Raw genomic sequence first — 22,044 nt, forward strand, 5'->3', positions numbered from 1 at the left:
TATGAAAATGTGTGTTTTTAGAAAATTTTAAAAACAAACGTCATATATTGACGGGTGATTGATGTTATGACATATTGTATATTAGTTTAAATTCAAAAAATTCATACCGTGATATACTGAACAAGCACCTGTTAATAACGCAAATTAGTTTATCACAGAATTTGTGTTTAACTAAAATAGCAAAGTAGAATGTACTTAGAATTTTTTAATGCCTTAAACTAAGCTTTTAGAACAGGAACAGTTGTCTTTTAGAAAATCCCTGTGTGAAGATTTGAATTACAAAGCAGGTTAAAGCAAGGAGTGATTGTTATCAGACTTCCTTTAAATTGTAAAAGCCTTTGCACTAAAAACATTTTCAAAATTAAAATCAGCTTGGAAAATTTTCAAAGTTTCAAAATCAAGTTTTTGGAAATTTACTTAAAGGTTTTAGGAGTACACTAAGCTTCCAAAAGCGTCAGCTGTAACGTATTATGAAATTTCCCTGAATGAATTTTGTTTAGAGAATTCCCTAAAGGACTTAGACTTTCTGCTTCTGTAGTTTGTGTTCAGTAGTAAAGATTGTAGGCATTTTCATTTCTTACCTAGGCAGAATCGTGCATAAGAAACTGCTTATGTTTCTTCCTATACATTTGTTATGGTCTTTATTCATGTTCATACAGCATCTTTATGATTTTCTGAAAGATTTATATATTCCTGACTAATCTGAAATCCTTGGACATATGTGTTTTCTTTGAATTTAAGAAGAGCTAAATTCTATTTTTTAAGAAACAGATACAAATCCTAGATATATGAAAGAAGGTGTTTTTTACAAATTCGAGGCTAAAACTAAATTTTATGAACAGCTAGGGTTAAGAAGACTGAGCCATTTGGGGGAAATTACAGAGGATAGTAGTGGGAATGGACTTAAAGTAGATACTAAGAAAGTCTTGAGTTTTTGTTAGTAAAATGTAGTTTGTATCACTTCCTGATTATAATGATTTGTAGAGATATTTTATTAAAAAGCCTTGACTGTTTAGGAGTGCTAAACAGAATGGGAAATGTGATATATTTTAATGATATACTTTAACTTCAGTTTCCATCAACATTAGAATGGAAACATTGAAAACATGAAATCACAAAAATGGAAACAGTAAATGATTTAATTCTCAAAAGTTTAAAAACTGAAATAAGTGCTAAAAATTCTAACTTGATTCATACCAAATTTGATAACATCTTTACCCTTAATTCTCTTTTATTTACCTACTCGTTTCTAAATTGAATATTTAAAATACGCTGAATTAAAAGTTGACAATCAAATTTTTCTTTTTGATTGGCCCTGAGCTAACATCGGTTGCCAGTCCTTTTGGGTTTTTTTCCCTTCTTCTCCCCAACGGCCCCCAGTACATAGTTGTATATTCTAGATGTGGGTCCTTCTAGTTCTACTGTGTGGGACACTGCCTCAGCGTGGCCTGCTGAGCGGGGCCATGTCTGTGCCCAGGATCCAAACCTGCGAAACCCTAGGCTGCCGAATGGGAGCGTGCAAACTTAACCACTTGGCGGCAGCCCGGCCCCCACAATCAGATTTTTCAAAAATATGATCAAAGTTTTAATATTTGATTTAGGAACACAACTTCCTAGCGCTTAACTTCTGTAGCTAACATTTTAGCTTTTAAGTGAACAAAGTGAGTTTTAAATATTGAAAATAAGTTTTTCCAAGGGTTCCTTAAGAACTGTTAGGCCAGTTATATCCATTCTCTAATCCTAACTGCCCGTTATCAGTATTTTAATATTATTCAGGAACTAGGGCATGTTTACTATTGAAATTTTCAAAATACCTATGTATACATCTTAGTCATTTGATTACTTCCCATTCTATGCAGCAATCTTTTCAATGTTAAATTTTAAATTGAATAAATCATCTATTGATTTTGATGTTTAAAGTATTCCAGATTTGGCCTTTTTCAACTGGTTCCTGTGTCCTCTTGACATATCCCGCCATTCTTGGAGGACTTCCTTGCTTTCTGGCAGTGCAAGGTATTCTAAACTCTTCTTGTACTTTCCCAGCCCTATACTTCTACACAGACCTCTGGACCTTTATTTGAAGAATGGTATTCAGAAACCAAGACCTGAGTGCTAGATGTGTTTATTCCTACAAGAATGTCATTACTTCTAAGTCCTCTCAGTGGAAGGAGCTGGAAAATATGTACACACACATATATAAATGTGAAATATTTTTATTTCAATATCTGTTCTCTTTGCATGTATGCATATATACACTCAAGTCATATGAAAGCCCTTAATAAATAGGCAGACTTAATTTTTTGCATTGTAAGAAAAATAGAAATTTATTTCATGCATAGACATATATTTACATATAGCCATAGTATATTTTTATGCATATTACATGTTTGTAATGCAGCACCATTAGAAACCCAATTTGCAGACAGTTTTGCTACTTCCACAAGTTTATGGTCATAAGTTCTTTATTTAATTTTAATATTTTTAAAAATTGTAAAATACACGACATAAAATTTACCATCTTAACCATTTTTAAGTCTACAGTTCAGTGTTATTAAGTACATTCACATTGTTGTACTTCTCATTATCATCCAGCCACAGAAATCTTTTCATCTTGTAAAACTGTACCCATTAATAATAACTCCCCAATCTCTAGCAGCCAGCATTCTACTTTCTGTTTTATGAACTTGACTGGTCTAGGTACCTTATATAAGTGGAATCATACAGTATTTGTCCTTTTGTAACAGGTTTATTTCACAGACTTTATCCATTTTGTAGCATGTGTCAGAATTGCCTTCCTTTTTTTTTTTTTGAGGAAGATTAGCCCTGAGCTAACTGCTGCCAGTCCTCCTCTTTTTGCTGAGGAAGACTGGCCCTGAGCTAACATCCGTGCCCAGCTTCCTCTACTTTATATGTGGGATGCCTGCCACAGCATGGCTTGACAAGTGGTGCCATGTCCGCACCCAGGATCCGAACTGGTGAACCCCAGGCCGCCAAAGTGGAACGTGTGCGCTTAACTGCTGTGCCACCGGGCCGGCCCCTGCCTTGCTTTTTAAGGCTGAATAATATTCCGTAGTGTGTGTGTGTGTGTCTGTGTGTAGGTGTATCACATTTGTTTCCACTCATCCATTGGTGGATACTTGGGTTACTTCTACCTTTTGGCTACTGTGAATAATGCTGCTATGAATGTGATAGTGCAAATATCTATTTGAGTTCCAGCTTTCAGTTCTTTTGGTTATATACGCAGAAGTGAAATTGCCAGATCAGTAGGCAGTTTTAATACTCATAGAGGGGCAGATTTTTGGAAAACTTCTTGTAAGCTGAAACGATGTAAGTTGAATTTGACTTTGCAGCATAGGCATTGGTGTAACAGGAGGTTGTCGACTTGACTGAGAGCTCCTGATGTCTAGCTTTTTGTGAAAATAACTCCATCATCACATTGAGTCAACTCTAAATTATTTTATAGTGTAGAGTTTTGCATGATGTGTTACTCAGGGCAATACTCTACCTACCTAAAATAGCTTTTATACATTATCATAGAATGTAATAGTCATATTTCATTTTAATACGAGGTGGTTTCTTAGCATTCTTATCATGTCTGTTTAGAGAACTTCCTTTAGCCATTCTTTTAGGGTAAGTCTGCCAGCAATAAATCTCTTAGTTTTCCTTCATTTGAAAATGTCTTGATTTCCCTTTCATTCTTGAAGGATATTTTTTGCTGGATATAGAATTCTGAGTTAACAGTTCTGTTCTTTTAGCACTTGGAAACTGTTGTGTCACTTACCTCTGCCTCTGTGATTTCTGATGAGAAATCTGCTACATTTGAGTTGTTTTGCCCTTATAGGTAAGATGATGTTTCTCTTTCACTACTTTCAAAATCTTTCTCTTTGTCTTTAGTTTTCAAAGAATTTGATTATGATGTGTCTTGGCATGCATTTCTTTTGGTTCATCCTGTTTGGGGTGCACTTAGCTTCCTGAATATGTAGTTTTATGTCTTTTGCCAAATTTGAGACGTTTTCAGCCATTATTTCTTTGAGTGCTTTTTCAGGCCTGCCCTCTTTTCTCCTTTCCTTCCAGGACACGAATGTTAGATCTTTTGTTATAGTCCTACAGGTGTTTGAGACTGAGCTCTTTTTTTGTCTATTTTTTTATTTATTGTTCAGATAAAGATTTCTACTGTTCTTATCTTCAGGTTTACTAATGCTTTCCCCTGTCATCTTTGTTCTGCTGTTGAGTCACTAGTAAGTTTTAATTTTGGTTATTGTGTTTTATCTGCTGTTTCTTTGCTGAGACTTTCTGTTTTTTCGTTTGTTTCATGTGTGTTCGTAATTGCTTGTTGAACATTTTTATGATGGCTGCTTTAGAATCCTTGTCAGACAGTTCCAACATTTGTATCTTCTTGGTTTTGGCATTTGTTGATTGTCTTTTCTCATTCAAATTGAGATTTTCCTGGTTCTTGATATGACAAGTGATTTTTCATTATATCCTAGACATCTGGGGTATTATGTTATGAGACTCTGGATCTTATTCAAATCTTGCGTTTTAACCGGCCTCCTCTGATACCATGCCAACAGAAAAAAGGAGGCACTCCCTCATTTCTCAAGGTGGGGGTGGGAGTCCAGGTTCCTCATCCCACTTTTATTTACAATCCAGGGTGGGAGGGGTGCCTTGTTACTGCAGGGTGGGGGTGAAGTTCAGGCTCCCCTTATACTTCTGTGGACACCTGTCTGGCTGGGAGGAAGAGGGGCACTTTGTTATTCCTCCTCTTGTGGCTTTATTGATAGAGGAGTGATGAGGTGCTCCTTACCACTGGGCTGTGATGGAAGTCTCCACTGCCCACTAAGTCTTCTTTGACATTGCCCTGGTTGAGGGGAGGGGGACGAGTGCCTTGTTACCACCAGCCAAGGGTGGAAATCTAGACTTCTTTCTTGGACTTTGAAGATGGGAGTGGAGGCGGGGCAACAGTTTTTTTCTGTGGTGCTTGGCTGGAGTAGTGTGGTTAGTGTCTAAAAGTTTCCTGTTTTGTGAGGCTGTTCCTTTCCTGATCCTTTAGCTAGATAAGGACATTCTTTTCTTGCGACTTTTTTATTTAGTGTGTACCCACTCAGACCAGGATGTGTTAGGCAAAAAGAAATCCAGGGAATTAACCACCATGTCCTTGGGTCCTTGGGTCCTGAGGTCTTTAGCTAGTCTGCTTCCTCTCCACCTTTCAAGCCTTGTCTTTGTTTTATACATAATGTTCTTAGTTGTATTTCACAGAAGGAATAGGAAGAAGTGCATCTACTCCCTCTTGTCCCAGAAATGGAAGTGTTAGATATTTTAAAGAGTAAAATATTGTATGTGGCTCGAAGACTGTAAATAACAAGAATTCTTTTTTGACCACTATCTAAACGGGACCAAAGCAAAGATTAAAAATAATAGGAATATAGGCTGGCCCCATGGCCAAGTGGTTAAGTTTGCGTACTCTGCTTTGGTGGCCCAGGGTTTTGCTGGTTCACCTCCTGGGTGCTGATCTAGCACTGCTCATCAAGCCATGCTGAGGCGGCGTCCCACGTAGCACAACTAGAAGGACCCACAACTAGAATACACAACTGTCTACTGGGCGGCTTTGGGGAGAAGAAGAAGAAGAAAAAAAGAAGATTGGCAACAGACGTTAGCTCAGGGCCAATCTTGTTTCTTTTTTAAGATTTTATTTTTCCTTTTTCTCCCCAAATCCCACCAGTACATAGTTGTATATATGTTTTAGTTGTGGGTGTCTCCAGTTGTGGCATGTGGGATGCTGCCTCAGCATGGCCTGATGAGCAGTGCCACATCCGCGCCCAGGATCCGAACCAGTGAAACCCTGGGCCGCCGCAGCGGAGCACGTGAACTTAACCACTCGGCCCCAGGGCTAATCTTTAGAAAAAAAGAAAGAAAATCTACTATTTTTGTTCAAAAAATAAACTGGACGTACATGATAATCCACCATTTTTACCTTTAAAATTCATCCAAAGATATAGGAAATGGAGTGTGCAAACATGAATGTCAAAGGATATTCAACAGCACATTATATGTAATAGGAATAAACCAAAAGCTCTCTAACTTGCCAAATAAGGGAGTAATTTATAAGAAAATTATGATAAATATATGAGGTAGAATACCATGCAGCCCTTAAAAATAATGCTATATGACATTTACTGACAAGGGAAAATTTTCACTTTTATGTTTTTGAGATATGTCCAAGTTGATGTACATAATGGTAGTTCATTCATTTTATTGTTATATAGTCTTCCGTTCTATGACTGTACTACAGTTTATCCATTGAAGCACATTTGAGATGTTTACAGTTTTGTGCTATTTTGAGCAATGGTGCTATGAACATTTTTGGGCATGTCTCTTATTACTTGGGGCAAGGGTTTCTCTAGGAGAAGCTGGATGAGTGGGTGGGTGGATGGATGGATAGATAGATTGGCAAACAGATACACAGATGGATAGATATTCTTAGTGGAGAGATCAGTGGATTGTAGGGTAAACATTTTCAGATTTATAAGTAGTATGAAACTGTTTTCCAAAAGGGTTATATCAGTTTACATTCCTACTAACAGTGAGTGAGAGTTCTCAGTTTGAAGTATATCTTTTTTGCTTATTAACAATATTGTGCATTAAAAAGTTTCTCTGGGAGGGCTGGCTGTGTGGCATACAAGTTAAGTTCGGCATGCTCTGCTTTGGCAGCCTGGGTTCAGTTCCCGAGCACTGACCTACACCACCTGTCAGCAGCCATGCTGTGGTGGCAACCCACATACACAAGAGAGGAAGATTGGCACAGATGTTAGCTCAGGGTGAATCTTCCTCAGCACACACACAAATTTCTTTGTGAGCTAACCATTCCTTTCTGAGAATCTCTTGTTCATGTCTTGTGTCCATTTTTCTATTGGGTTGTCTTTCTATTATTGATTTATGGAATTTATTATTAATATATCAGTCTCTGTTAGCCATGTTTGTTGTAAAGGTCCTTTCTCAATTTGCTTATCTTTTTACCCTTTTAATGTTTTAAAATCAAGAAGTCCTTAATTTGAATTGATCTTAATAACTGTTTTTCGTTTGTGTTTCCTATATACTTAACATTTTTCTTTCCTCTCCCAAGATTTTAAAGATATTACCTTTTAAAGGATTTATAGTTTTGGCTTTCATATGTAGGTGTTAAATTCACCTGGAATTGTTTGTTTATTTATTTTGAGGAAGATTAGCCCTGAGCTAACATCTGCGGCCAATCCTTCTCTTTTTTTTGCTGAAGAAGATTGTCCCTGAGCTAACATCCGTGCCCATCTTCCTCTACTTTATATGTGGGACACCTGCCACAACCAAAAGCAGTGCATAGGTCCACACCCACGATCTGAACCAGTGAACCCTGGGCCACCGAAGTGGAATGTGTGAACTTAACCACTGTGCCACCAGGCCAGCCCCTATTTATTTATTTTTAATGTATGGTATATGTGTCAAATGGTTGTGGGTTTTTTTTTTCTTTGTATACCTACTTATCCCAGGACCATTTATGGAAAAGTTTATCCTTTCTCATATCAAGTTCCTATAGAGAGAGAGAGAGAGAGAGAGCCTATATATATATATATCTGGCTCTGATTTGGGGGTAATTTGCTGCACCAATGCCACCATATCCTAATTCCTATAGCCTCTTATTAATTCTTGGTATCTGGTAAGATAAGTCCCTCAACCTTGTTGTTGTTCAGGAATGTCTTGGCTATTCTCGTAGCTTTGCACATTCATATAGATTTTAGAATCAGCCTGTTAGTCCTCCCTTAACCCCCTCGGCACACACATACACACACACTGTTGGAATTTTGATTGGAGTTACCTTGAACCTGTAGATCAATTTGGGGAGAGTTCTTCTTTGCAATATTGTGTCCTCCAATTTATGAACACGATACATCTTTCATTATCTTACCATTTATTCAGATCTTTGTTAATTTCTGACAAAGGTATAATTTTTTCATAAAAATCATACAGTTTTGGTTAGATCTGTTCCTGAGTATTTTATATTCTGAGATGCTATGGTAAATAGCATCTTCATTTCTTTTTAATTTATTATTAGTGTATTGGCTTTTTAATACATAGAAACCTTGATAAGCTATTATTAATAGTAATAATTTATATGTAAAGTCTTTTGGGTTTTCTAGGTAGACAATCATGACATCTATGTGTAACAACCATATTCTTTCTTTCCAATCCTTTTAGTTTGTTTTTCTTTTTCTTCCTTATTACACTGTCCCTCCAGTTACAGTGTTGACCAAAAGTAGTGACTAGTGTACAATCTCATTTTGTTCCTATTCGTAAAGTGAAAGCATTTGGCATTTCGTAATTAAATATGTTTGTTGTAAAATTTTGTAGATGTACTTTATCAGGTTAAGGAAATTCTCTTCCTATTTTGTTATGTGTTATGAAAGGATGTTAATGGAGTTATCCTGAAAATTATGATGAAAAGATGTTTAATTTTTTTCAGATGCCTTTTCCATATTATATGTATTGACATGATTTTCTCTGCTAATCTGTTAGTGTGTTGCATTATATAAATTGATATTTCCAGCTTTAAATGAACCTGGTTATGATGTATTATGCTTTAATACATTGCTAGATTCACCTTCTCAATACTTTGTTTCAGATTTTTTGCAGTTTTCATGAGTAATATTGGTTTATAAGTTTACTTTCTTGTTTTAGTGTTTTTAGAGTTTAATATCATATGCTAGACTCATAGTATGATAATATGATTTGGAGAGTGTTCCTCATTTTCTGTAACTGAGAAAAATTTCCATAAAACTTGAAGTGTTTATCTTTGAGTATTTGGTAAAATCTTCTAGGCCTGGAATTTTTTTCGTTGTTATTGGGAGATTTTTAACTACTGATTCAATTTGATTAATGACTTTAGGACTATCGAGGTTTTCTTTTGTTTTGAGTTTGTTTGAAAAGTTATATTTTTCTGAGAGTTTATTCATTTCATTATGTTTTCAAATATGTTGGTGTGAATTTGCTTGTGACATTCTTTTATCTTTTTTTTTGTATCTTAGTTATCTCCCCTTATTCATAATATTTTTGTGCTTTCCTTTTTAGGGGATTGGTCTTACTAGTGGTTTATCATTAGGGTTTTTATGTTATTGTTATTGTTGTTTTTTAATAGAACCAGCTTTTGGCTTTGATAATTTCCTGTATGGTATTTCTATTTCATTAATTTCTACTTTTACCTTTTTATTTCTTCTTTTCTGCTTTAGCTATATGGCACAGATTTTGTTGTTTTTCTGCCTTCTGGGGACCAGCCACAGCCCCAAAGGCCATTAGTAGCAGGGAACTGACTGTTTTTTCAGCTCTAGGTTGTTGGAGTTCTTCCTGGCAGATCACTCTTCATCGTACCTCTGCCTTGTCTCATGCAGACTTACCTATTCTGCTGGAAAATTCTCCTGCTTTTCCCCTCAATACTCTGTATAAGTTTTGATATATAATATTTTCATTATCATTTGGTTCTAAATATTTTCTAATTTCCATTATTATTTCATCTTTGACCCATGATTTAGTGTATTTTTTAATTTTGTAATTATACATGGTTTTCCTAGTTACCATTTTGTTACTGATACTTAATTCACTTGCATTACAGTGAAAGAAAGTGTTCTGTATGATACTAGTCCTTTGAAATTTGTTGAGGCTTGCTTTATAGTAAAGCCCAATATCAGGTCAGTTTTTATAAATATTCTGTGTGTGCTGTGCAAGAATATATATTTTGTAGCTGTTAAGGATAGTCTTTTAATATATCCATTAGATCGGGCTTGTTCATTTTGATGTCTGTTTTTTCAGTATTTTTGTTGATTTTTTTGGTTTGTCCAATATAGCAACAATAACAAAGATGTGGATCAAACTCTCACACTAAGATGTTGGATTTATGTATTTTTCATTATACTATCAGTTTTTGCTTTGTACATTTAAACAGTCTTATTTGATGTATTCAGGTTTCAAATTGCTAGATCTTTCTGGAAATTGACTATTATCATTATATTTTGACCCTTCTAGTAAGACTTGGTTTTTGCCTTGCAGTTTTTTGTCCATATTAGCTACAACTTTCTTTTAGTTTTCATATTCCCTTTTTATCCTTTAACTTTCAACATTTTTATATTCTGTTTTAGTCTCTAGTAAACATCTCTATATTAAAAATACCTCCTTATAATCTTTTTCTTTTAACTAGATCATATATTTATTTTAATTAGTAATATTTTGTGTTTGCTTTCCACCATCGTGTGAGGTACTATTTTCTTAATATATTCTGTATTATTTTTCTGTCACCTTTATAATAAATAACCATAAATTTGGAGGCTTAAAACAACAGAAATTTATTCTCTCACAGTTTTGGTGGCCAGAAGCCTGAAGTCTGTATCCCTGGGCTGAAATCAAGGTGTCAGCAGGGCCGTGCTCCCTCTGCAGGCAGTAGGGGAGAATCTGTTTTGTGCCTTTTCCAGCATCTGGTGGCTGCTGGCATTTCTTGGCTTGTGGGTGCATCACTCCAGTCTTGGAAGCCAGCATCTTCAAATCTCTCTCTCTGCTCTGTCTTTTTTATCACTTCCGCCTGTGTGTGTCACATCTTCCCTTGCCTCTCTCTTACAAGGATAATCTCATCTCAAGATCCTTGATATAATCACATCTACAGTCTTTGCCAGGTAACATTTATAAACTCTTTAGACTTCAATCTGTTATCTTTGGGGGCCATGATTCAACATACTCCATTATTATTTCTTTAGGTTCAAATTATTACTTTTTCATTCTTTTTATTTCTCTGTTGGTTTGGAAGTTATATACTGTTTGTATTCTTAGTGTAAGTGTATTTCTAATTTAATATGCACATTTACCAAAGTCTACAATTAATTATCTTTAATTTCTTCCTGAGTGATGTAAGGATATTAGAATGCTTTAATTCCAATAATACCCTCACTTATATTGTATAGTTGATGTATACTTTAATTTTATCTCTTCTTGTTTAAACACAGAAAACATTTTTTAGTTTACGTACATATTTATTACTTTCTTTGCTATTCATTTTTTATTATATGCGTAACAAAATTTATCATTTTAACCATTTTTATGTGTACAGTCCAGGGGCATTAAATACATTCACATTGTTGTGCTATCACCATTATCCATCTCCAGAACTTTTTTTATCTTCCCAAACTGAAACCTTGTATCCATTAAACAACATCTCCCTATTTCCCCCCTCTTCTCGGCTTGCCAGCAAGCATCATTCTACTTTCTGTCTCTCTGAATTTGACTACTCTAGCTACCTTATGTAAGTGGAATCCTACAGTATTTGTTCTTTTGTGTCTGGCTTCTTTACCATAATGTCTTGAAGACATTATGTTGTAGTATATACCACAATTTCATGCCTTTTTAAGGCTGAATGATATTCCGTTGTATGTATATGCCATATTTTGTTTATCATTTTATCCATTAATAGGCATTTAGGTTGTTTCTAGTTTTGGCTATTGTGAATAACGCTGCCATACTGCTAAACCATATACTATTTTTCGGTGGTTGCAACATTTTACCTTCCCACCAGCAGTACACAAGGGTTCCGGTTTCTCCACATCCTCACCAACACTTATTTTGTGGTTTTGTTTGTTTGATTTTGCTGTTTGTTTTTTTGGTGGTAGCCATCCTAATAGGTGTGAAGTGGTATCTCATTGTGGTTTTGATTTGCATTCCCCTAATGATTGGTGATGTTAAGCGTCTTTTCCTGTGCTTGTTGGCCATTTGTCTATCTTCTTTGGTAAAATGTTTCTTCAAGTCCTTTGCCTACTTTTTAACGAAGGTGTTTGTTTTTTTGTTGTTGTTGAGTTGTTAAAATTATTTATATATTCTGGATATTAATTCCTTATCAGGTGTATGATTTGCTGGTATTTTCTCCTATTCCACGGGTTGCTTTTTCTCTGTTGATAGTGTCCTTTGATGCGCAAAATTTTAAATTTTGATGAAGTCCAGTTTATCTATTTTTTCTTTTTTTGTCTCTGCTTTTGGAATCATATCCAAGAAATCATTGTCATGAAGCTTTTCTCCTTTGTTTTCGTCTGAGAATTTTATTGTTTTAGTTCTTATATTTAGGTCTTTCATCCATTTTGAATTAAGTTTTGCAGCTATTCATTTCTTTTTGTATCTCACTCCTTTGTTGAAACTAAATGCTTTGGGACCAAAGTTTAAACACTGAGAAAAATTTTACTGCCAAGGAGGGAACTAGATCCAGTAAAGAAGGATGGGGTGAGGATAAGAGTCAAGGCTCAGGGGAGGGAAAATGGTACGTTTTTTTGAAGCTGAAATCCATGAATAGTCTCTATCCCATATTAGATAAGCAGAGCCTCTCCATGCCTCTGATTAGCTGACAGCATATGAGCTCATTGGTTAGACGTCGTATATGCACTGAGCTGGCGGTGTTTTTACCAGAAATCCATCTTCCTGGTCAACGTGATTATGGTGCTCATTGTTATGGCACTACAGTAGTTCAGTAGAAATGAGGTAGGCTTCACTGTCAGTAGGCTAGGTGTCTAGATCAGAGGTCATTACCTTCCCTCTGGGATCACTTTTCTTTCTGCCTGTAGTACAGTTTTCTTTTTGAGAGGTTACTGTGAAATATGCTTTTCCATAATATAAACAGGAAGACAGATGAGGAAAATATCCTCTCCTTCAGTGAAGTTCTAAGAGCATATGATGCCTCAAACTTTTGCAGCCCTGTGATGCTGAGGATACCAGCCTTTCACAGACCTGTGAACTGGCCTGCCTCAGTGGTTCTCACTTGGAGTCCTCGTGTGGTTGCAGTCAGACATTGACTCGGATTTTAGCCCTCCAAAAAGATTCTTAGACAAGAAAAAACATTGTGTGCCTAAGCATAAGAACTGGTAGAGAAGAAGAATACCTTTTTGGAGGTTTCTTTACTGAGGATCTACTGTTCACAGAAATCTATTTGCAGTCCTGAAAGACATTTTTGCTGGAAATAGCATTCTGGGCTAAGAGTTGTTATTTTTTTTTTTCAGAACATTAAAGGGATCATGCTCCAGTCTTCTGGCTTCCATTTGTGCTGTTGAGAAATCAGCTGTCAGTCTAATTGTTGTTTATTTTACGGTAATCTGTCATTTCCCTCTGGCTGCATTTAAACTCTTCTTATTTACTTTGCTTGAAATTTGTTGGGTTTCTTGAATCTGCTTTGATGTCTTTCATTGGTTCTTGAAAGTTCTTAGCCATTATCTGTGTTCTTTCTGCCTTCATTCTCTTTCTTCTCTTGAATGTGTATTAGATCTTCTTACTGTGTCCTTCATTTCTCTTAATGCCAGAATGTTTTACATCTCTGTCACTAAAAGTTTAGAAAATTTTGGTTCTGTTGTGGAGTTCGTTAATTCTTTTTTCACATATTTTAAATACACTGTTTTTTAAATAAACTTTGTATTTTAATTTCTATTATTTTATTCTTTTCTAGGAATTCTGTTTGGTACTTTTAAAAAGCCTTCTAATTGCTAACATCTCATAATTTGAAAGATCTTTTTTATTTCTTGAAGCATATTAAAAATATGTATTTTAGGGCCTGACCCCGTGGCCAAGTGGTTAAGTTCGTGCGCTCTGCTGCAGGTGGTCCAGTGTTTCGTTGGTTCAAATTGTGGGCCTGGACATGGCACTGCTCATCAAGCCGTGCTGAGGCAGCGTCCCACATGCCACAACTAGAAGGACCCACAACGAAGAATATACAACGATGTACGGGGGGGCTTTGGGGAGAAAAAGGAAAAAAATAAAATCTTTAAAAAAAATATGTATTTTATAATTTTGACTGATAGTTCCAATTATTAGCTGTGTGTCATCTGCTGTATTTTATTCTTTACTGACTCTCACTCATGATGCCTTTTTCCTTATGTATTTAGTTGTTTTTTAAAAGAAATTTTGAGCTATTCATTTTTCTTGTAATTATGAAAATAATTTTTATGGAAATTATTTGAGCTTTGGGATACAGATGGATTCTTCCAGAAAAAAATTGTGATTTTTTTTCTGCCAGGTACCTGGGAATACTACTATTCTAGAACTGTTTTCAATGTAATTCTTGGTTTGGGATTATTCATACTACCCAGACTGTGAACTGGGGCTGCAAATCAGCATGAGGGCTAGCTTGTGGCTACATATTCTCAGGAGAACCACCCCTACTCCACCTCCCACCCAAACTCAGCTCCAAGGTTTAAAACAGGGATTCCTCTTTCAGTCTCTGGGAAAGAGAGGTGGCAGAGTAGTAGGATAGGCAGACTTATTATTTTTTAAATTAAACTTTTTATTTTGAGATAACTGTATATTCACCTGTAGTTGTGAGAAAAAAGAAACCTTGTGTAGTCTTTATCCACTTTCTCCCAATAGTAACATCTTGTAAAACTATAATACAATATCACAACCAGGATATTGACATTGATACAGTCAAGATACAGAACATTTTCATCTCCACAAGGATCTCTTATGTTGTCCTTTTATAACCACACCCACTTCCTTCCCACTCCCAGCCCCTCTTTAACCTCTGGCAATTGCTAATCTGTTCTCCATTTCTATGCTTTGTCATTTCAAAAATGTATAAATGGAATCTTACTATATGTAACCTTTTGGACTTTTTAAATTTAACATATAATTCTCTGAAAGTTCATCCAGGTTGTTGCAAGTATGAGTACTTTGTTCCTTTTAATTGATTAGTAATATTCCATAGTATGGATGTACTACACTTTAAACATTTAGCTGTTGAAGGACATCTGGATTCTTTGCAGTTTTGAGCTATTGTGAATAAAGCTGCTATAAAAAGTCATGTATAGGGTTTTATGTGAACATAACTCTTCATTTCTCTGTGATAAATGTTGAAGAGTGCAGTTGCTTCGTTGTATGGTAGTTGCATATCTTGTTTTTTAAGAAATTACCAAACTGTTTTCTAGAGTAGCTGTACCATTTTATGTTCCCACCAGGAAAGTATGAAAGATCTAGTTTTTCTACATCTTTGCCAGGCTTTGGTGTTGCTGCTATTTTTAATTTTAGCCATTCTGATAGCTGTGTGATAATATCTCACTGTGGTGTTAATTTGCACTTCCCTGTTGGCTAGTGATGTTGAACGTCTTTTCATGTGCTTATTTGCCATCTGTTTATGCTCTTCATTGAAAAGTCTCATGATTTTTGCCTTATGTTCTAATTATACTGTTTGCTTTTTTATTGTTAGGTTTTGAGAGTTCTTTATATAGTATAAATACTAGTCTTTTGTTTGTTATGTGGTTTGAAATATTTTCTCGCAGTCCATAGTTTGTCTTTTCATCCTTAATAGGGTCTTTGCAAAGTAGACATTTTTAATTTTGACAAAATCCAATTTATCATTTTTTCCTTTTATAAATCATGCTTTTGATGTCAAATCTGAGAACTCTGCCTAGCCTTAGCTCTGGAAATTTTCCTGTGTTTTTTCCTAAAGGTTTTATAGTTTTCATTTAAGTTCATGATCCATATTTAGTTAATTTTTGCATAAAGTGAGAGACTTAGGTTGAGGGTTATTTTTTTGCCTGTGGATGTCCAATTGTTCAAGCACCATTTGTTGAAAAGACTATCTTTCTTCCATTGAATTGTTTTCATACCTAGTCGGAAATCAGTTGGGTATATTTGTGTACCATCTCTGTTGTGTTCTGTTGATCTATATGTCTTTCCCTCTACCAATACCACATAGTCTTGATTACTGTAGCTATATAATAAGTCTTGAAATTGGATAGACTGAATCCTCCCTCTTTGTCCTTTTAGCTATTTTATTTCCTTTGCCTTTCCATATAAATTTTAGAATAATTTTGTCTGTATCTTCAAAAAAAGCTTCCTGGGATTTTGATAGGACTTGCTTTGAAACTGTATGTCTATTTGGAAAGAATTTATGTCTTTACTATGTTGAGTCTTCCAATGTAAGAACACATTGTTTCTCCATTTGCTTAGATCTTCTGTTATCTCGTTGTGATCAGAGAACATACTCTGTATCATTTCAGTTCTTTTACATTTGTTGAAGTTTGTTTTATGGCCCAGAATATGGTCTTGTCTTGGTGTACTTTCCACGGTCATTTGAAGAGAATGTATATTTTGTCCTTGTTGGTTGGAATGTCTTATAAATGTTGATTAGATCCTGGTGGTTGATGGTATCTTTGGGTTTTTCTCTGTCCTAGCTGATTTTCTGTGTAGTTGTTCTAGCAATTGTTGAGAAAGAGGTGTTGAAATCTCCTAACTATAATTGGAGATTTATTTGATTCTTTCAGTTTTACCAATCTTGGCTTCATGTATTTTGCAACTTTGTTGTTTGATTCATTCACATTTAGAATTGCTATGTCTTCTCTGTGGATGGACTGTTTTATCATTATATAATGTTCCTCTCTGTTTCTGATCATTGTTTTTGTTCTGAAGTCTACTTTATCTGATATTAATTTTTAAAAGTAACTCTTGCTTTCTTTTGATTAATGATTGCTTGGTTTGTTTTTTCCATCCTTTTACTTTCATATAAAATATTTTACATGAAATATATACATTATATATAAAATTTATGTGAAAATATTTTTTTACATATCATATATTTGAAATAAGATATATTATATGTATATATCTCTGTGTGTATGTGTGTTTGTGTTGTGAGTTTCTTAGCGGTAGCAATGTAGTTGGGTCATGTTTCTTTACTCTGCCAATATCTGTCTTTTAATTGATGTATTTAAACCATTTATATTTAATAACAATTAATATGTTAGTGCTTAAGTCTGCCATGTTATTTTGTGTTTTCTGTTTTCTATTTTTCTGCTGTCTTTTACTTGCCTTCCTGAGTTACTTAAACATTTTTTAAAATTCCCTTTTGATTTATCTATAATGATTTTGATTGTATATGTTTGTGATAGCTTTTTTTAGTGGTTCCCCTGGGTGTTACATTGTGTAGACAAACTTATCAGAGTCTACTGGCGTCATTATTTTACTAGTTCAGTTGAAATGCAGAAACCTTTCCTCCCTCTATATTCTTTTACCCTCCACTGTTTATAATATAATTATTTCCTCTACATGCATTTATAACCACATCAAGCAGTCTTTTAATTTTTATTTCAACTGTCAAACATTTAATAAAAACTCAAGAGGAGAAGGAAAGTGTATTGTATTTAGTCATTCCTTTAGGGTAGTTCTACTGGAGACAAAGTCTTTTAGTCTTCCTTCATCTGAGAATGTATTGAATTTTACTTGATTACTAAAGCAATTCCTGGGTCATTCCTGAAGGACCTTTTTTTGGTTATAGGATTCTGGATTAACAGTTATTTTCTGTAAGCACCTGAAAAATATTGTGCAACTTTTTTCTGGCTTCCATGGTTTCTAATAAGAAAGTTGTCCTACTTTCTGCTCTTTTTTTTGGTCATTTTTTTTCTCTCTGTGTCTCATTTTTGATAGTTTCTGTTGCTGTGTCTTCACGTTTATTAATCTTTTCTTCAGTGCTACGTAATCTCTTAATCCCATCCATTGTATATTTCATCTCAGATATTGTACTTTTCATCTCTAGAAATTTGAGTTTTTGCTTTTTATATCTTCCATATTTTTTCTTAACATACTCTGTTCTACTTTCTTGAGATATAGAATATAGTTATAAACTTTTTGTGTTCTCATCTACTAATTCTATCATCCTAGTTTTCATTGCTTGATTTTTATATTACTTATAGGTCATAGTTTCCTGCTTTTTTGCATGCCTGTTTATTTTCAGTTGCGTGCCAGACATTGTGAATTTTACCTTAAATGGGTGCTGGGTATTTTTTTATTTCCGTAAATACTCCTGAGCTTTGTTCTCAGATGCAGTTAATTTAGTTGAAACAGCTTGATCCTTTTGTGGCTTACTTTTGAGCTTTCTTAGGTTGGACCAGGGTAGCCTTTAGACTAGGCCTAATTTGGTCCCACTACTGAGACAGTACTCTTCTGAGTACTCTTTTCTGATGCCCTGGGTATTATGAGGTTTTTTCACTCTCATTGGTGGGAACTGAACTGAGCTCCAGAGATTCTTTCCTGTGGTTCTTTCCCCTGCCGTAAATAATTTATTCACACGCGTATACTGATGAGTACTCAGCTGAATACTCAAGGAGGACCACTCTGCAGATCTCTGGAGCTTTCCTTTTGTACAATGTTCTTCTCTTCAGTATTCTGCCCTGTAAATTCTAGCCAAATTGGCCCCCTTGAAGTCCCCAGCTCATCTCTTCAACTCAGGGGGATTGCTGGACTCTACCTGGCTTCTCCCTCCCTGCACTGCAGCCTGAAAGGTGGCTTACCTTGTTTCTGCTTTCACAGGGATCACTGTACTGTGTTGCCTGTTGTTTAATATTTGAAAACTGTTCCTTTGTATATTTCGTCTAGATTTTTAGTTGTTTAGGGTGGGGAGGGTAAGTCCAGTCTGCTGTTTCATCTTGGCTCATAGTGGAAGTTTTTTGGAGATAGACAATATACAAGTAAAATATAAACAAAAATATCAGGTGGCTATAAATACTATGGAGAAAACTGAAACAAGGAAGGGAGATGAAGAGTATCAAGTGAATTTTCATTTTAAACAGGGTGGTGAGAGAAGGACCAGATTGAAAAATTGACTGTTCTGGTTATCTTTTGCTGTATAATAGTCTGCCCCAAAACCTAGTGACTTTTGCTCACGGGTGTGCAGTGTGGGCAAGGCTGGGCTGGGACAGCTTGTTTCTGCTCTGCTAGGCGTCAGCTGGGGCAGCTGAAAGGCTGGGGGCTGGAATCATCTGAATGCTTTCTCACTCAATATGTATGGTGATTGATGCTGGTTGCCAGCTGGGATTTCATTTGGGCTGTGGCTGGAACGTCTACACATGACCTTTCCATGTCGCTACTTGGCTCTCACACAGCATAGTGGCTAGATTCCAAGGCAAGCATCTGAGAGAGAACCAGGAGGAAGCTGTATTGCCTTTTCTAACCTAGCCTTGGAAGTCATGTTGTGTATCACAGGAAGTCACTAAAGCTGGCCACGTGAAAGAGGACTGGAATTAGACTTCTCTTCTTGCCAAGAGGCATGTCAAAGAATTTGTGGACGTATTTTAAAGTCACCACAATGATATTTGAGCAAAGAAGATGAGCATATCCAGGAGAAGAGCATTCCTGATGTAGTGAACAGAACTGTGGCGACTCTGAGGCTGGTAGATGCCTGATGCTTCAGATTTGCTCACGATTGGGTTCCCACTGTGCCATGTCAGCTCCTTGAGGGCAGGGGTTTTGCTCACTGCTTTTTTTCTCAGCACCTAGAACAGTGTTTGACAGATACTTGTAGTTCAACTCTTATTTGTGAAGAGAGAGTCAGCATTTTGGCACCATGTATCAAAATTCCTAAAAATAAGTACATAACCTTTGATCTAGTATTCTTTCCTTAGGAAATTATCTTCAGGAAAAGAAATGTACAAATAAGCAAAACTGTAGTGAAAATTTGAAGGTGCCTAAATGCCCATTAATAGCAGATTAGTTAAGTCAATTAATTAACGGAACACCATAGGGTTTTTTGTTTTTTGTTTTTGCCTGAGGAAGGTTAGCCCTGAGCTAACGTCTGTGCCAGTCTTCCTCTATTTTGTATGTGGGTTGCTGCCACAGCATGGCTGATGAGTGGTGTAGGTCTGTGCCCAGGATCTGAACCTGCAAACCCAGACTGCCAAAGCAGAGTGTACCAAATTTAACCACTATGCCACAGGGCCGGCCCCTGGAACTCTGCAGTGTTTAAGATAAATGTTTTGGGCACAGGAAGATGAATGAGTGTCGAGGCACAAGCAGAGAATTCAAATAATGGTATACAGAATGATCCTATTTGGTTAATAATTAATAATGTCTATAATAAATATATGCGTAGGATGGAATGGAATATGATAGGATGTATATCAAATTGTTAATAATTACTACAGGGGTTATTTTAGAGTTGCTTTTCAAAAAATTATGTATTTCTATTATAAATATATTTCTGTTGTAAAAGCAAATAACGTAAATTTTTTTTAATTGATGTAGAATAGTATCCAGGCTATTATGTGTGATAAAAACATTGTTTAAAGCAATATGTTAGTCTCTCTTTTTATTAATTAAAAGGTGGAGGAAAGCAAAATTTGTACAGAAAAAGTCTCGGATGATGTAAAACCAAGATTTTTTCAGGAGATTATCTCTTGATTATAGGTTATTTTTATTTCCTTTTATATTATTTCTGTATTTTCTTAATTGTTGAAATAAGCTTGTCTCATAATAGGGAGAGATTTATATTAAAGAAAATAGCTATGGGAGTAATGTTAAGCAACCTTACTTTAAGAATATCTATCATGTGGAAAATCCAAATTTATAAAGTAACAGAATCAGAGATCTCTTGGTTTCCCTGCAGAACTCTTTTAACAGACTCAAAATATTATATGACCTAAAAAGAGAAAGACAAATACTGTATGATCTCACTTATATGTGGAATCTAAAAAAACCGAACTCATAGAAACAGAGAACAATTGGTGGTAGCCAGAGGCAGCAGTAGGGTGAGGGGTGGGAGAAACAGGTGAAGGGGTCAAAACTTCCAGTTAGAGGTAAATAAGCTCTGGGGATGTAATGTGCAGTGTGGTGACTATAGTTAACAATACGGTATTGTATATTTGGAAGTTGCTAAGAGAATAGATCTTAAAAGTTCTCATCACAAGGAAGGAAAATTGGTAACTATGTGAGATGATGGATGTTAACTTATTGTGATCATTTCACAATATTGTCATATATCAAATCATTATGTTGTATACCTTAAATTAATACAATGTCATATGTCAGTTATATCTCAGTAAAACTGGGAAAAAAATTATGTGACTTAGAACATTTGATTTATACACAATTCTTAAGCTATTGCTCTTTGTTAAAATGTGGTTGTTTTCCATGTTAATGTTGTTCTTTATCACTATAGCACAGATTTTCAGTAACCTTACATGAGTAATTGAGGCCTACAATACAAATTATAAATGTAATTTATGAATAAAATCCTGGATGATGTCATAATACTTTAAGTAATACATACTTTGTTGCAAAAATGTCTTTTGGTTAATTGTTCTCATTTCACTGTCTTACCTCTTTATTTTAAAGAAATAATTTGTAATTCATTTTGTTCTTATATACCATAGGATGTGTTTTGGAGATGCAGACAAAATATCTTTGATGAAATGAAGAAGAAATTTTTACAGGTAGACTGCTGATGTACTTGCTTTAGTGTAGTAATCAGCAGAGCCAGTAACAGCATGTTAGTATTTTTATTTAATAACAAGGCATGTCTTAAGTTTTATGCTTGTTTGGCTATTTTATTTCTACCCGATTTTAATAATGAGAAAGTGACCTTAAAGAATATGTGTCTCATAGTTGCTTGTTTTTAACAAGTGATTAAGGGGTAAAACTGACATAAAAACCATAGAACCCTTAGTTTTGACTTTGGGTATATTAGTTGTCTGTTTTTTACGGATATATTTATTTTCTGAAATATTAATAGTGTTGGATTAAATCATCTAATAATGTGCAGAATCAAAACCCAGAAATCTTATTTGAAGAATTAAGTAAAACTGTTAGCTTCCTGACAGCCTGTATACACTGCAAACCTGAACTTTCCTGTGCTGTAACATCCCATTCTAACCTTTACCTAATATGTCATTTTCCTCAGGTCCCTTTGGCTCTAAACTTTTCCCCAAGGTTCTTCCTTTAATCTCTTTTGTCCTCTCCAAGTGATCTGTGGCAAGAGATCGCTAAGGAAAAAAATCATACAACAACAGTTTGCTGGGGCACTTGGAGTGGAGTGGAGGGAAGATCTTAATACAATCCTTTTTCATGCAAGTTAGGACTCCCATCTCCAGGAGTTGTCACTTCTTAGAGTGAAAATGCACAGTCTGAATGAGGCTGATAAATTTCAATCAGCAAAAAGATTCACACCATCAATTCTCTTTGTAAAGGGATGGCAGTATATTCACCATGAACTATGGCTATCTGGAAGGGTGGTGTGCTAGGACA

The 22,044-nt window shown here is 35.3% G+C and overlaps 1 protein-coding gene across 3 annotated transcripts in view; it reads left to right on the forward strand.

Moving 5' to 3' along the window:
- Positions 1–22,044, forward strand: part of USP47 (ubiquitin specific peptidase 47) — a 112,315-nt gene that overhangs the window by 16,032 nt on the left and 74,239 nt on the right. Inside the window, exon 2 of one of the 3 annotated variants that reach the window (XM_008542370.2) lies at positions 21,174–21,233. The exons of the other annotated variants lie outside the window; for them this stretch is intronic. Within the exon in view, the coding sequence (XP_008540592.2) occupies positions 21,174–21,233 (60 nt within the window). The remainder of the gene's footprint in view (positions 1–21,173; positions 21,234–22,044) is intronic. 3 annotated transcript variants of the gene reach the window in all.

This window comes from Equus przewalskii, chromosome 6, assembly GCF_037783145.1.
Source record: "Equus przewalskii isolate Varuska chromosome 6, EquPr2, whole genome shotgun sequence".
In the NCBI taxonomy this organism is placed as follows: domain Eukaryota; kingdom Metazoa; phylum Chordata; class Mammalia; order Perissodactyla; family Equidae; genus Equus; species Equus przewalskii.